The sequence below is a fragment of the Bubalus kerabau genome, chromosome 19, assembly GCF_029407905.1.
Source record: "Bubalus kerabau isolate K-KA32 ecotype Philippines breed swamp buffalo chromosome 19, PCC_UOA_SB_1v2, whole genome shotgun sequence".
Taxonomy (NCBI): Eukaryota; Metazoa; Chordata; class Mammalia; order Artiodactyla; family Bovidae; genus Bubalus; species Bubalus kerabau.
Genome location: NC_073642.1, coordinates 23580648 through 23597408, shown reverse-complemented (window position 1 = coordinate 23597408; position 16761 = coordinate 23580648). Strand labels below are relative to the sequence as shown.

General features: G+C 39.9%; 1 protein-coding gene across 10 annotated transcripts in view; it reads left to right on the top strand.

Annotated features, from left to right (window-relative positions):
- The window catches only part of CPEB1 (cytoplasmic polyadenylation element binding protein 1), a 119839-nt gene that overhangs the window by 27195 nt on the left and 75883 nt on the right, over positions 1–16761 (top strand). For all 10 annotated transcript variants that reach the window (XM_055556630.1, XM_055556629.1, XM_055556628.1 and 7 more), the window contains one exon: positions 3663–3837. In XM_055556630.1, coding sequence (XP_055412605.1) covers positions 3663–3837 — 175 coding nt within the window. The remainder of the gene's footprint in view (positions 1–3662; positions 3838–16761) is intronic.

Sequence of the window (16761 nt, the reverse complement as noted above, 5' to 3'; positions counted from 1 at the left end):
ATATTATACATGTTTCAATGGTTCCCCTTTTTCATTTCTAATTTTACTGATTTGAATCCTCCCTTTTTATTTTGACAAGTCTGGCTAAAGATTTATCAATGTTTATCTTCTCAAAGAACCAGGTTTTAGTTTCATTGACACTTGCTATTTATTTTCTTCGTCTATTTCATTTATTTCTACTCTGATCTTAAATGTTTTCTTTACTTCTACTGACTTTGGGTTTTGTTTTCCTTTCTCTGGTTGCTTTAGGTGTGAATATAGAGAATTACTGCTTTTCTTTTCTAGCCCTACCAAGTAATCCTTCCTATTGATCCATGATTCTCAGTAGTAGTAAGGTTTGTGTTCTCTTTTCAGTCTGTAATGTGTCTTTAAAGCTTGCTTTCCTGTCTATAGTGAAAGACAAAGTTCAAAAAAAGCTGCAAGTGATCGCACTTCATGGCAAAAATGCCACAAATAACAGTGAAATCTATCAGGCAGTAGTAGAAAATCAAGGGAAAATACCCAATTTTGGTTATGGTAAAACATGGATATGAACTCAGACCTATAAATTGATCAGAGTTAAGATAGAATATGCAGAGTAATGGGCCTGTTAAGGGTCAGTTCAGTTCAGTCTCTCAGTCGTGTCTAACTCTTTGTGACCCCATGAATCGCAGCACGCCAGGCCTCCCTGTCCATCACCAACTCCCAGAGTTCACTCAGACTCACATCCATCGAGTCAGTGATACCATCCAGCCATCTCATCCTCTGCCATCCCCTTCTCCTCCTGCCCCCAATCCCTCCCAGCATCAGAGTCTTTTCCAATGAGTCAACTCTTCGCATGAGGTGGCCAAAGTACTGGAGTTTCAGCTTTAGCATCATTCCTTCCAAAGAAATCCCAGGGCTGATCTCCTTCAGAATGGACTGGTTGGATCTCCTTGCAGTCCAAGGGACTCTGAAGAGTCTTCTCCAACGCCACAGTTCAAAAGCATCAATTCTTCGGTGCTCAGCTTTCTTCACAGTCCAACTCTCACATCTATACATGACCACTGGGAAAACCATAGCCTTGATTAGATGGACCTTTGTTGGCAAAGTAATGTCTCTGCGTTTCAATATGCTACCTGTTAAGGGTAGGGATGGATAAAAGGTTTCTGTTTTAAAAATGAGAAACAAAGAATTATATAACTGGAGAATTTTAAAAGGATCACTGTATTCTGTGGTAGGTTCAGCTTTTGGGCAGTTTGATCTTTTTTTTTTTTTTTATCATGTCTTTAGTCTTTTTAAATTAAGTTTTAAAATTTTTATTTACACCATGCGGGTGGCATGCAGGATCTCATTTCCCTTACCAGGGATCAAACCCTTACTCCCTGCAGTGGAAGTGCAAATTCTTAATCACTGGACCACCAAGGAGGTTCCTAATTAAGCTTTTGAAATCAAATTATTACAGAAATTAGGCATGGAAGGGCCTGGGGTCTTCAAAGGAATAGTTGACATAGGTTTTTAGTTCATTTTTCTCCTTTTAATGGGCAGGTAGATTCTTTTCTTCAAGGATCCTTGTGGCGGGTTCTAACCCCTTGGTTTAATAATAACACTACTGAGAGCCAGCATTTATTTGTTTGGCACATAGTTATGTGCCATGTACTATGTGAACCACTTTATGTGTATTAATTCACAAAAAACCCTCTGAGATAGTATTGTTACTTTTATCCCTGTTGTACATGTCGGGAGAGGGATACGTCTGTTCCCCAGTGGATGTTGCTGGTCTAATCTGCCTATCCTTAGAATGCTACTGTGGATAGCAGGCAGTTGGTTAATGTGTGTTAGACAGTGAATGAATGAAGCATGTAGCCTTAAGTTATGCAGACTGGTTATAAATCCTTGTATCTTAGCCTTTGTGAAGTTGAATATTAACCTTAGAAATCTGCAGTTGTGAAAACGGCCTGTGTCAGTGGATTTAACCATTCTCAATGGCACCTCCCTGGAGGGCTTGGGAAACAACTGTGTTCTGGGTATCTTCACAGTTTGCAAAGAATACGGACCAGTCTTTGAAGAGCTTGAAAAGGATGTGGAATTCAGGTTTGTCCCTTTAAGGCCATGCTGCAGAGTTTATAAAGTCTTAAATATTTCTGATCATTCTCATGCTTACATCTGGATTTTAATAAGTTACACAGAACACCAGGCTTTAAAAATTTTGTTTTGATGTGTTCAGCTACAGGGTCTCAGGTTCTAGTTTCTTTTGTTGTTGTTTGTTAGTCGCTAAGTTGTGTCCAATACCTTGCGGCCCCGTGGACGGTGGCCTGCCAGGCTCATCTGTCCTGCAGGAATACTGGAGTGAGTAGCCATTTCCTGCTCCAGAGGGTCTTCCCGACCCAGAATAGAACCTGCGTCTTCTGCATAGCAGGCACATTCTTCACCAGTGAGCCACCAGGGATGCCCTACTAGTTTCATTGCTTGGACTTTTGTTGTTTGTTTTTGTATATTCCCCAAGGTAATTGGGAATGATAGAAGCGATGAGTCTGACTCCCTTTAGAAGATTGAGTCTGTCAGCCAGTATTTCTTTGCTTACATGTTGCATGTGGTGAATGAGGGAGATCGAACAGAGAAGAATGGTACCTAGATTTCTGTCTCAGGCACCTGGAGGATGGTGGTCTTATTGACTGAGATAGAGAACACCTAAAAATCACTTGTGTGGGGGTTCAGTTCACTTTGATGTACCTGGGAGTCTGTTTTTCATTCAGTGATGTGTTACATGAGTTGTGTGCACTTTTAATGACCACATAGATTGTATCAGTTATTTAAATAACCCTTTGGGTGGTTTTTGTACCACTCTTGATCCTGCCCAAGTCTTTTCCTATAGGTATATCCTAAAATGTAAAAATAGCAGCTACCATATGCCAGCACCATGCTAAGTACTGTATACATCCCATCAAAAGGTTTGGTAGGTGCTCTTCCCCATTTCACAAATGGGGACTGTAAGCACAGAGATTAGTAACTGCCAATAAATGGCAGAATCAAACTTTTGAAACAACTGTATTAATATATAATTTACATAATTGTAAGGTTCACTTTTCAAAGTACAATTCATTGACCTTTAGTATATTTATGGAATTTTGCAACCCTCACCATGATCTAATTTTAGAATATTTTCATCATTTGAAAAAAGAAACCTTGTACCCTTTAGACGCAACTGGCTAACCACCTCCCCACCTCCCTAGTTGAAGGCAGCTAATCCACTTTAGATTACCTGTTCTGCACATTTCATATAATTGGGCTCCTACAGTATGTGGTCTTGTGTGACTGGCTTATTTCACTTCATGTTTTTGAGGTTTACTCATATTGTAGTATGTATCAGTACTTCATTCTTTTATTGCCACATAATCTACTGTATAGGTAAACTCACAATTTGAACCAGGTGTGTCTGGTTCTTAACGCTCATGTTGCTGCCATTCTACTTCTATACAAGTCCCATTATGTCAGACGGTTCTTATATCTTACATGTCAGTGTTTTTCCCTCTTACTGTTCTCTCAGGGTACCTTGCTGAGAGTTAAGTATGTTAGTATACAGGCAAGAAACTCAAGTCTTTGTTACTTTATCTAACTTGTTTTGGGCTATAGAGGAAAAGGAGGTGTGAAGTCTCTCTCAACAGGGAGAATAGAAAACCTAAACACCTTTTTTCTGTGTCTAGGAAGAAGAAGCGGGAAGGATAAAAGATTGCTGGGACAACCAGGAAGCACCTGCACTCTCCACGTGTAGAAATGCCAATATCTTTCGAAGGATAAATGCCATATTGGATAATTCTCTGGATTTCAGTCGAGTCTGCACTACACCCGTAAATCGAGGAATTCATGATCATTTGCCAGGTGACTTAGATTTGAAAACTTGGGTGTGCTAGACATGTGAGCATTGCTGTTTCTAGGCCGCTTCCTTGTGAAGTCTATGAGAGACCTTGAATCTCAGGTAACACTTCACCCCTTTCATAGTTTGCCTTGTGGATTGGGTCCCCAGTGGGGTGAAGACATCCTTTGATTACGTGAAAAAAGTAGGTCAGAGGTGACAAGACTATTTATATATACAATTATGAGTTACATGTTACAGTAGATTTTCTTATAGCTACACTGGAAACATTTTAAAAAGTGATTAATACTTGATGTAACCCAACATAGTCAAAATAGTGTGTGTGTCAATGTATAATCTGTATAAAAGCTGTTAATGAGAGAGTCTTTTGTTAGTGTTAAGACGTCAGAAGCCAATGTATATTTTACATTTACAGTATAGCTCCGTTTGAATTAGCTACATTTCAAGGGCTCTGTAGTCACATGTGACTAGCGACTACTATACTGGATGATGCAGCTCTTGGATATTTTAATAGCTTTTAAAATGCGTGCAAGTCAACAAGCATTTGGTTTTCCTGATATTTCAGGTGTTCCACAGAACAGTGGAGGGAGAGGGCAGTGTCTCCTGAAGACAGTTCTTCTCAAGGAGGCTTGGATGTCCCAGCAGTGTTTCATAATCTTTTTGTGGGAGTTGCAACATATTATGGGAATGTTGTTGGACTATTCTTTGACTTATTTTAGATGAAAGCGAACGTGTTTTTAATTTTTTAAATGGACCTTGAAAATATTTGGTAAAACAGGGGTTCTCAGAACAAGGACTGGTAATTGCTGTTTCTTTAGTTGTAAATTCATTGATTTATCTTTAACTTTGCCTTGGAAGTAATTCCCACAAAAATGCAGAAGCATGTGAACATAAAGTAAGTGTTTAAGGGGGAAGTTTATTAGGAAGGAGATGGCCCCATAGAAATTTATTTATTAAATTGTGCTGGGAGAAAAGTGAGAGAAGAAAATGGGAACTGAGGGATACGGGTGGGTCTTGTCTCTTCTGACTTCCAAAAAAGTATACGTGTAATGTTTCCTGTTAATTGGAGTAAGCTGTGAGCTAACTCTTATTCTTTATTTAGCTTGTGTCAAGTGAAAGATTCAGAGAACCTGCCTGGTTCTATGTGTGTGTGTTTCTCTTTTCAGAAAGTTGCATGAATTATATTCCAGTAAGAATGACAGTCAACAGTGATTTAAATCTCACTGGATTGCTTCAGACACGCTGGAATGTTTATGGTCTATAGCAGAGCGTTTTTCAGCTAATGCTAGGTTGTTGACCTGAGTAAGGGGAAGGACTCCTGGTCAGTGAGATGGGGGCTTCGAGGTGTGCATGTTCACAGTTGGCCAGGGCACCCAGTGGCCTCAGTGGTAAGATCCAGGTTCTGGTCACTGACTGGCCAACCTATAAGGTGTAGACTTCTTGAGCTCTACAGAGGGGCCGTCTCAGGGCATAGGTTCAAGAAGTGCAATGGGAAGAGTACCTGGAAGAAATAAGGGAAACCTGGGTTGTAAGGTTGACCTTGGGCAGTGAGACAAAGTAGATAGTTTTTTCCAGCTGTAGGACAGGATGGTGCCGGCCCCAGATGCCCCACAGGGTTCTCCTTGTTGGGGGCTGGTGGGGGTGCTCAGTAAGGAAGTGGTGCTGCAGCTTGAAGGGACCTCCCGTAATTGTAGGAGAGGTTCTGGTCAAGGTAGCTGGTGTTCTGTGCCCTTTGCACGTACCTAGCCCCTGCTGTGTGGTCACCTCTCGTTGTCCCCGCCTGAGATGCTGGTTCAGGGTGTGGGCTCTGGATCTTGAGAGGTGAGGTGGGGCTGCTGGCCTGGAGCAGAGAGCAGCATTCCCAGGCTTACGCAGCAAGGAAAAACCCACCTTGTGGTTAATGCACAAGTAAACCTGGGTGTGTATTTTCCATGAAGCACTTTAACCTGAACTTATAGCTTCTGGTCAGAAGTAATCTTGTTACCTAAGTAGATAATCAGCATTATAGAAACCCAAGAACAAGATTGGTTAGAACAGTGTTATAACTAGGGGCAGTTTGGTGACAGCAAAAGCTAAAGTAGCCGTACAGTGGAATGTCCTGCAGTTATTAATATGTTTGTAGTAGATTACTTAATGATGTAGAGAGTCACAGTACCTGAAGTGAAAAAGCAAAGTACAAAACAGTGTGGTCTCGGGGATGTATATATGCATAGAAAGACTGGAATGGCAAGGTGTAAATGTAACAGTGAAGGTGTAATAGCTAATTTTTTTTTTTCTGTGTGCTTTTCCCCACTGATTCTTCTGTAACAAACATATTTTATATATATAATAAGAACAACTTGTTAAAAAAGAGTATTTCTTGGCACAGTGTTTCAGCATTGATATTTGGATTTTGCATAGGTACATTTAATTGTGCAACTTGCTTCATATAGGTACACTTAACTTTGCAGTAGTTATATGCTATTTGTTTTTTTCATTTGAACAAGTGTTTGATTTATCACTTAGAAGGCTTGTGTTATCTGTGACAGAATTTCATTGCATATACTATGCAGTGAGAGTCGTATCAGAACTTTGCAAGTCAGCTGGTAAGGTGTTACTGGAAAAGTGCTGTGAACAAGGTCCAAGGAGGGAGAGACTGTGTTGGTTAGGGAGTGAAGAAACACTGTCTGGATGATGCAGCATTTGAAATAAGCCTTGAAGAAGAAAAAGTTACTTCAGTGTAATTGGATATTGAGTTAGGTTTGTTGTTGATTCAGGATTGACATTGGGGTCCAAAGCTGAGGTCGAAGATGGTTAGATGACCTGTGGTACAGTGACAGTCCCCAAGAGTGGGAGCCAGATACCTCACTGGGGGCTTCCAAAGAGGCCACAGAGCTGTCCCTCTACCACAGACCTCACCTCAGCCTTTCCCTGAGCTGTCTAGGAAGACTGGGGCGGGCAGCATGCAGGGTAACTCTCTCCCCTCTTGCTGGAGCACAGCAAGGCAGGCACTGCTTCCGCTGTCAAGCGGAGTGAGGGGAGTGTCTCCAGAGAGGAGCATTTGTGTAGATGGAAATTGCTTCTAAGAAGGAACACAAGGTTGTTGAACCCCTTGTAAGGCAGTAGACTTGCTGATTGTCCTTGACTGAGTAGAGGTGAGAGAGAACTTGAGAGGATGATGTGGGGCAGGGAGGGCGGGAGGGCGGCTGGAGCTGTCTGAATGCCCACCAGCTGACGCGCAGGGAAACTTCCTCTGGTTCAGGAGATGTTGTGGGAGGCTGGAGTTTTCTGGCTGGTATTGCGGCAAGACCTTTGTTGTTGTGGGTGGGGTTGGGGTGGGGCTGGGAGGTTAGGCCAGAGCTGGACCCCTCATTCAGGCAGCTCCTCAGAGAGGGTGCCTGCCTCCTCAGGGGCCCTTCCCCACTCCCCGCCTAGTCCTTTAAAATTCTGAGGAAGGAAGGAAATGGGCTGTAAATGGACACGTGATTGAAACATAAATGAACTGAGTTATTGTTACGTGTCTGTCAAGTGTGAAAACTGTTAAGATGACTTTAAGGGACTTCTTAACTATGGGATGGGCCTGAGGCGCAGTGTCTGGAGGGAAAAGTTTCATGTTAACTCACTGAGATGAGACCTCTCAGAGACTAGTTAAAGTAGTTGGAAGCTCAGAAGAGGGATAGATAAGTTAAAGTAGTTCACAGGAAGTAAGGGGTGGGACTGAAACGCTGATTAATATTTTTTTATTATAATGTAATACACATACAGAAAAGTCCACATCATAAGTGAAGAGCTCACACTGTCTCCAGCTGAACATAGGCAGGTAACCAGCAATGCAGATCTAGATGAGCTGCCAGCTTTCAATTTAGGACCAAAGAAGTGTATAATTGTAGCCGGATATATTGAATTTCTGACTGAGATGGTTTCCTTTTTTATTCTGAGAGTATCATCCCTAAATTATCTTAAAAGCTGTTCTGAAATAAATTTTAATATATTCAATCCCAGCTAACAGGAGACAGTTGAAATTACTCTGGGGAAGTCTTACGTCCCATAAAGTAATTTTTTTTTTCTGAAACCTTTAATATATGGCTTTAACAGTTAAATTTTTAAATTTTAGTCTGAGTATAACACTATATACAGAAAAGTATGTATGATATATACCTAAAAGTATGATACTTTTACTAGGATAAATATGCAAATTTAGTGAGTTTTCACGCACTGAACAGATCTTGTATATCCACTTGTATATAGAGATAGTAGACCAGAAGCCCCTGGCAGCCCTACAGCCTCTTAACTAGTGAAGGGTAAACCACTGTGCTAACTTTTAAATGCATATGTTCTGCCTGTTGCTGAACTTACATACATAGAACCATAAGTGTGTGCTCTTCAGCTGTGAGATTCACCTATTCATAGCCAGTGGTTGTGGATCATTTGTTCCCATTGCTGTACTGTATTCTGTTGTGTGAATATATTCCAGCTTTTTCTACTGTTAATAGACATTTAGGGCTATTCTGAATAGTGCTACTCCGAACATGTGTTTTGGTGAACTTACTTGTATTGGGTGTATCCTGGGAGTGTTGGCTGGTAGAGTATCTGTGATTTCAGCATTAATGCATGCTGCCAGTCTCTCACAGCCGTTGCACCAGTTCACACTTGTGACACTCACTGTCAGATGGTTTGGGTTAGTTCTGCATCCTCACCAAGATTTGGTATTGCTTTTTTTCCCTTTGACTATTTTGGTGAGTTTGTAGTGGCATCTCTATTGTGGTTTTAAGTTTCCTTTCCCTGATGACTTACGAACTTGAGCATCTTTTCATAATGTTTGTTGACCTTCGCATATCCTCTTTCCTAAAGTGCCTCTTCAAGTCTTACACACTAATATTTCTTTAGAATTACCTGCCTTTTTCCTGTTTAGCTATAGCTATTTTCTGTTGACTCTTTTATATATTCTACACTATGAGTTCTCTGTCTGATGTATATAATAAAAAATCTTTTCTCCAAACCTGTGGCTTGTGTTTATACTCTTAATTGGTATTTTTTAATAACAATTTAAATTTTATGGAGTGCAGTTTATCAACTTTTCAGTTATGGCTAATGCTTTGTTGTGTCCTGTTTGAGAAGTGTTTTCCTATTCCAAAGTCATGAAGATATTCTGCATTTCATTTAAAAAAACTTACTGTTTTACCTTTCAGTCTTAACATTTGCAGCCCGTCTTAGATTTCATATTGTACACAATGTAAGGTGGAAGGTCAAGGTTCGTTTTGTTCTGCATAGATGGCCAGTTGACCCAGCACCACGTTGGGAAAAAAAATCTCTTTTCACTGTACTGCTGTCGCCTTTCTCATAAGTCAAGCATCTATATTACATGTGCACGTCTGTTTCTGGAGGCTTTTCTCTTCCATTGTTCATCTGTCCTCATGTCTTAGAGACCACAGCTTTCTAGTCGATTTTGATACTTGGTTGTGAAGTGCTCTATTTTTATCCTTCGTGATCCTTGGTTCCTCTTGGACATTTGCATTTCCACATAGTGATGGGGTGGAACAACATGACACTTGTCAAGCTGAATCCATGACTATGTGGAGATGCAAAAGTTTTTGTTTATATTAAAAAATACTTTGTGTAGTTAAAAGAATACATGTAGCATATAAGCTGTGGTATCAGCCCAAAAAGGTCTCCAGAACTGTGCCCCAGAGTTCTTTTCTTTTATACTGTCTAGTGTGTTTCTATATGTTGTATAATTAAAATTGCTGACTTAAATGAAATCATGGCAGGAATGCTGTTCTGGTGCTTAAATGAATGTTCTCTGCCTCGAAAAATCCTACCCTTATTTAAGAGTGACTTGGTTTTCATCTCTGAAAAGCTTCTCACGTGTTCTATTGTCTGTTTGGCTCTATTAGATGGAACAGGATCATTCTTGGCTGTTGCAGATTTTTACCGACCCACTATGTGGTGGTATAAATATAAACATGTATGTTCTCTAAGTGGGGAGGTTATAGTTTTGAAGAAAAACATACTCAGTTTGCCCATTTCATAATAAACATACACAAATTAAGTGCAGATTCTGGATGCAGGTTCCTTGAGAACAAATCCTGGCGGTGCTACTGACTTGCTCTAACCTTAAAGGTTAAGTTTTCATGAGACAGGAGTAGTAATAATACACATTTATAGGATTTTTGTGACGCTTGAATAAGATACGTGTATTGAATACCTAAATAATGCCTGTAACTGCACTTACTAAATGCTGGTAGTACATGATTATGATGGTGTGTGTATATATAGCATGCAGTCATGAGAGCATTGCTGTGTTCATGTGTTTTTTTTATTAAACTTTTTATCTTGTGAAAGAACCCACCTGTCAGTGCGGAAGACAGGGTTCAGTCTCTGGTTGGGAAGATCACCTGGAGGAGAGCATGGCAACCCTCTCCAGTATTCTTGCTTGGAGAATCCCATGAGCAGAAGAGCCCGGCAGGCTACAATCATAGGATCACACAGAGTCAGACACAACTGAAGTGACTTAACAATGCTGTGATAGTTTCAGGTGGGCAGCAGAGGGACTACTCAGCCATACATACACTTCAATCTGTTATCCCCCAAACTCACCTGGGTCATGTCTTTTTTAAAAGGTGGACTTCTGAGCCTTCCCTGGTGGTCCAGTGGCTAAGACTCTCCACTCCCACTGCAGGGGCTGCAGGTTCAGTCACTGGTCAGAGAACTAAGATCCCACATGGTGTGCAGCATGGCCAAAAGAAAAGATTTTTTATGTTAAATTCTGTTTGCACATTCAATGTTGATAACATCTAGGATTTTTTTTATTGTGGCAAAAATAAAATTTACCATCTAAAGTATTTTTGGGTGTACAGTTCAGTGATACTAGATACATTCACATAGTTGTGCAGAAGTCGCCACCTTATCGGCCTAACTCTTCATCTTGTAAAACTGGAACTCTACCTATTGAGCAGTAATTCCCCATGCTTCCTTCCCCTAGGTGTTGGCAGCCACCATTATACTTTGTCTTTATGGTTTTGACCAACTTCAGATATGTGGAATCATACACGTGTTTGTCTTTTTTGTAACTTATTTCAGTTAGGATAATGTCCTATCCTAACAAGGTCTATCCATGTTGTAGCGTATAGCAGATTCCTTTCTTTTACAGGCTGAATAATATATCCATTGTACACATGCAGCACATTTGCATATCCATTCGTCCATCAGATGGGTGCTTGGGTTGCTTGCACGTTTTACCTTTTGTGATTAATGCTGCTGTGAATGAACATAGGTGTACAGGTATTTCTTTGAGATCTTGCTTTCAACTCTTTTGGGGTATATACCAAGAGGTGTAATTGCTGGATCACACAGTAATTTTTTTAAATTGCCATACTATTTTTCACAGAGGCTCTACTATTTTTCATCATCTCCTGGTAGCCTAAAGGTTCCAATTTCTCCACACCCTCACCAACACTTTTCTCTTCTTTTTTTTGACAGTAGCCATCCTAATGGGTGTAAGGTGGTGTCTCATAGTAATTTTGGTTTGCATTCTCTTGTGATTAGTGATGTTTAGCATATTTTCATGTGCTTATTGGTCATTTCTGTATCTTCTTTGTAGAAGTATCTGTTCATGCCCTTTCCCACTTTTAAATTGAGTGGTTTGGTTTCTCATTGAGTTTTAAGAGTATCTCTCTGTATTTTAGATGTTAATTCCTTATTGGATGTTGATTTGCAAATATTTTCTCCCATTCTGTGAGTTACTTTTTACTGTGTAGAATAGTGTGTTTTGATGTACAAAGTTTTTACATTTTCATGAAATCTCATTTGTCTATTTTCTTTTGTTACTTGTGCCTGTGAAGTCATATTCAAGAAATCATTGCCAGACCCAGTGTTGTGAAAATTTTGTCCTGTGTTTTCTACTAAATTTCATTGTTTCGGGTCTTATATTTTGTTCATTGATCTACTTTGAGTAACATGGCATTGGGTGAGAGTCCAACTTCATTCTTTTGCAAGTGGATGTCCAATTCTCCAAGCACCATTTATTGAAGACTGTTCTTTCCCCTATTCAGTAGTCTTGCTGCTGCTAAGTCACTTCAGTCGTGTCCGACTCTGTGCAACACCATAGACGGCAGCCCACCAGGCTCCCCCATCCCTGGGATTCTCCAGGCAAGAACACTGGAGTGGGTCGCCATTTCCTTCTCCAGTGCATGGAAGTGAAAAGTGAAAGGGAAGTTGCTCAGTCGCGTCCAACTCTTCGCGACCCCATGGACTGCAGCCCACCAGGCTCCTCCGTCTATGGGATTTTCCAGGCAAGAGTACTGGAGTGGGGTGCCATCGCCTTCTCCGATTCAGTAGTCTTGGCATCTTGTTAAACGTCATTTGACCATGTCTGCAAGGGTTTATTTCCAGACCTTCTATTCAGTCTGTATGTCTGTCTTTATGCTAATACTGCACCGTTTTGATTACCATATCTTTGAGGTAAGTTTTCAAATCAGGAAATGCTGAGTCCGGTTCTGTTGATCTTTGTCAAAATTGTTTTGACTGTTCAGGTCACTTGAGATTCTATGTGAATTTTAGGACAGGTTTTTCTGTTTCTACAAAAAGTCATTGGGGTTTTGATAGGGATTGCATTGAATCATTTTGAATAACATTAACATTTTAACAATATGAAGTCTTCCAATTCATGAACATGGGATGTGTCTACATTTATTTATGTTGTCTTTAATTATTTTCAGCAGTGTTTTGTACTTTTAATTTACAAGTTTTTTACCTTCTTGGTTAATTCCTAAGTATTTTATTCTTTTTGATGTTGTTATAAATGGTATTGTTTTTGTAATTTCCTTTTCAAATTGTTCATTGTGTATATGAATGCAGCTGATTTTGGTGTGTTGGCTTGGTATCTGCTGGCTTTGCTGAATTCATTTATTAGCTCTAACAGCATTTTTTGTGGAGACTAGGATTTCCTGCATATAAGAGTGTATTCTACTCAAACAGATAATTTTACTTTTTCCTTTCCAACTTGGATGCCTTTTATGTTTCTTGTTTAATTAATTGCTCTGGCTGAAACTTCCAGTAATATGTTGAATAAAAGTTGGTGAAAGCAGACATCTTTGGTTCCTGATCTTAAGAGAAAAAGTGTTCAATCTTTCACCATTGAATATGACATTTTCTGTGGGCTTTACGTATATGGCATTTATTATATGAAGGTAATTTCATTCTGTTCCTATTCTGTTAAAAAAGAGGGTTTGTTCAGGAAAGGATGTTGAATTTTTAATAACATTTATTTACTTGTTTGACTGCATCAGGTCTTAGTTGCAGTTAGGGTGTTGCTTTGAGATCTTTCTTGTTTTTTAATGTCATCTTTTCTAGATACAGATTTCCTTCATTGCACCACTTTTGCTGTGGCCCTTAAGTCTTTGTATGTTGTGTTTTTGTTCTCATTTGTTTCTGAATGTTTCTCGTTTCCCTTCTCCGTTCTTCTTTGATCCCTTGGTTTAAAAGTGTTACTCAGTTTTCTCAGTTTTGTGAATTTTTGAGTTTCAGTTTTGTTACTGATTTCTATCTAACTCCGTCCTGTTGTTGTCAGAGAAGATGCTTTGTATGATGTCTTTAAAAATATATGGAGACTTTATTTGTTGCCTGAGGTATGGAAAATGTCCCATAGACACTTGATAATGTGTATTTGTTGTTGGATAGAATGTTCCATGAGCTTTCCAGGTGGCACTGGTGGTGAAGAATCTGCCTGCCAGTGCAGGAGACACAAGATAAGTAGTTTTGATTCCTGGGTGGTGAAGACCCCCTGGATGAGGAAAATGGCAACCCATCCCAGTATTCTTCCCTGAAAAGTTCCATGGACAAGAGAAGCCTGGCGGGCTACAGCTCATGGGGTTGCAAAGAGTCGGACACGACTGAACACACACACACAGTTCCATATATGTCTGTTAAATCTAATTGGTTAATTTTGTTGTTCAGCTGCTGTACTTCCTTATTTAAATATCTTCTGTCATTTATTCACTATTCTGAGTGGGATATTTAAGTCTCTGACTGTTATTGTAGAACTGTTGCTCTCCCTTCAGTTCTTAAGTTTTGTTTCATACATTTTGGTAATTATATATTGTATAGTTATATTGAGGGTTTTAGTAACATGTAGAGTCTCTTCTTGTCTGTATTAACTTTTCCGTGGTCTGTTTTGCCTGCCATTAGTGTGGCCACCCCTGCTGTCTGCTGGTTGCTGTTCGTGTGTAATATCTTTCTATGTCCTTTCACTTTCCTTCTGTTTCTGTCTTTGGATCTCAGGTGAGTCTCTTGTAGTGAGATCTGTGGGATCAAGTGTTTTTATCCATTCTCCATATCTCTGTTTTTTGATTGGAGAGTTTAATCCATTTATATCATTTAATTGCTGATAAGGAGAAGACTGAGATCAAATTGACAACATCCGCTGGATCACAGAATAAGCAAGAGAATTCCAGAAAAACATATGCTTCATTGACCATGTTAAAGCCTTTGCCTTTGTGGATCACAACAAACTGGAAAATTCTTCAAGAGGAAGGAATACCAGATCACCTTACCTGCCTCCTGGCAAAACCTGTATGCAGGTCAAGAGGCAACAGTTAAGAGCCAGACATGGAACAATGGACTGGTTTCAAATAGGGAAAGAAGTACATCAAGGCTATATATTGTCACCCTGCTTATTTAACTTATATGCAAAGTACATCATGCAAAATGCTGGGCTGGAGGAAGAAGCTGGAATCAGGATCAGAGGGAGAAATATCAATAACTTCAGAGATGCAGATGACACCACCCTTATGGCAGAAAGTGAAGAAGAACTAAAGAGCCTCTTGATGAAGGTAAAAGAGGACAGTGAAAAAGCTGGCTTAAAACTCAGCATTCAGAAAACGAGTTCATGGCACCCATCACTTCATGGCAAATAGATGGGGAAACAATGGAAACGGTGACAGACTTTATTTTCTTGGGCTCCAAAATCAATGCAGATGGTGACTGCAGCCTTTAAATTAAAAGACGCTTGCTCCTTGGATGAAAAGCTATGACCAACTTAGCATATTAAAAAGGAGAGATGTTAATTTGCCAACACAGGTCCACATAGTCACAGCTATAGTTTTTTCAGTAGTCATGGTGGATGTGAGAGTTGGACCTTAAAGAAGGCTGAGTGCCGAAGGATTGATGCTTTTGAACTGTGGTGTTGGAGAAGACTCATTAGAGCCCCTTGGACTGCAAGGAGATCAAACCAGACAATCCTAAAGGAAATCAACCCTGAATATTCACTGGAAGGACTGATGGTGAAGCTGAAGCTCCAATATTTTGGCCACCTAATGTGAAGAGCTGACTCATTAGAGAAGACCCTGATGCTGGGAAAGATTGAAGGCAGGAGCAGAAGGGGACAACAGGACAAGATGGTTAAATGGCATCACCTACTCAATGGACATGAGTTTGAACAAGCTCTGGGAGATGGTGAAGGACAGGGAAGCCTGGTGTGCTGCAGTCCATGGGGTCACAAAATGTTGGACATGACTAAGGGACTGAAAAACAGCAACAAAGGAGAAGACTGACTTTTACCATTTTTCCTATATGCCTTATAGCCTTTTGTCTCTCATTTTCTGCATTCTTGTCTTCTGTGTTTAGTTGATGTTTTTGTAGTGAAATGTTTAAATTCCTTCTTAATTTTTTGGTGTGTAAATTCTGTAGCTATTTTTGTGGTTGCCATGGGGATTACATTTAATGTCAAAGTTATAAGACTATAATTTGAGTTTACAGCAGCTTAACTTCAATAACATAGAAAAACTTCTGCTCTTCTGCAGCTCTGTCCCCACCCCTTTCCGTTTTTGATGTCATAAAATTATGTCTTTATACTAGTGTGTACCTCAAAAGATAAACTTAAAATTCTTTCAGATGCGTTAGTCCCCTAAATTATGTAGACAATAAGATTGGGAGTTATAAACAAAAGTTACAGTAATACTAGCTTTTACATTGTTTTTTTTTTTCCTTAAATGTATCAGTCTCTTAGATCATGTAGAAAAAGGGTATAGCTACCAGCCGTTGTTAACAGTCATGCTTGCTTTTGTAATTGCCTGTATATTTCCCTGTATTGAGATCTTTTTTCCTCCATGTGGTTTCAGGTCACTGCCCAGTGTCCTCTCATTTTCCCTTGCTGGGCTGCTTTTCTTACAGGGCAGGTTGGTCACAAGCTCCCTCAGCTTTTGTTTATCTGGACATATCCTAGATTTCTCCCTCACTTTTGAAGGACAGTTTTGCTGGATACAGGATTCTCAGTTGAGAGTTCTTTTTCTTTTAACAATTTGACTCTCAGCCCTCAGTTTTCTGGCCTCAATGGCTTCTGATAAGAAATCTGTTGATAATCTTATTGAGGATCCTTGTATGTGATGATTTGCTTCTCTCTGCTCCTTTTAAGGTCCTCTGTGTCTTTTTTCTTAAAAATTTGATTATAATGTGGCTTGGTGTGAGTCTCTTCGAGTTCACCTCACTTGGAGTTTTTTCGACCTTCATCGTTTATATTCATTTTAATCAAATTTCAGAAGTTCCCAACCATTATCTCTTATCAGATATTCTCTCTGCCTCCATCCCCACATCCCCTCCTCCTGGGATTCTCAGGATGAATTTGTTAGTCTACTTAATGATGTCCCACATGTCCCTGGTGTTCTGTTCATTTACCTTAAATCTTTATTTAAAAGTATTTATTTACTTTTTGGCTCTGGTGGGTCTTCGTTGTGGTGCAGAGGCTTTCTCTAGTTGTGGTGAGTCGAGGCTACTCTCTAGTTGTGGTACGTGGGCTTCTCATTACAGTGGCTTCTTCCATTGCAGAGCACAGGCTCCAGAGTGCATGGGCTTAGTTGCAGCATGTAGGATCTTAGTTCCCAGACCAGGGATAGAACACATGCCCTTGCATTGCAAGGTAAATTCTTAATCACTGAACCATGAGGGAAATCCCTTAA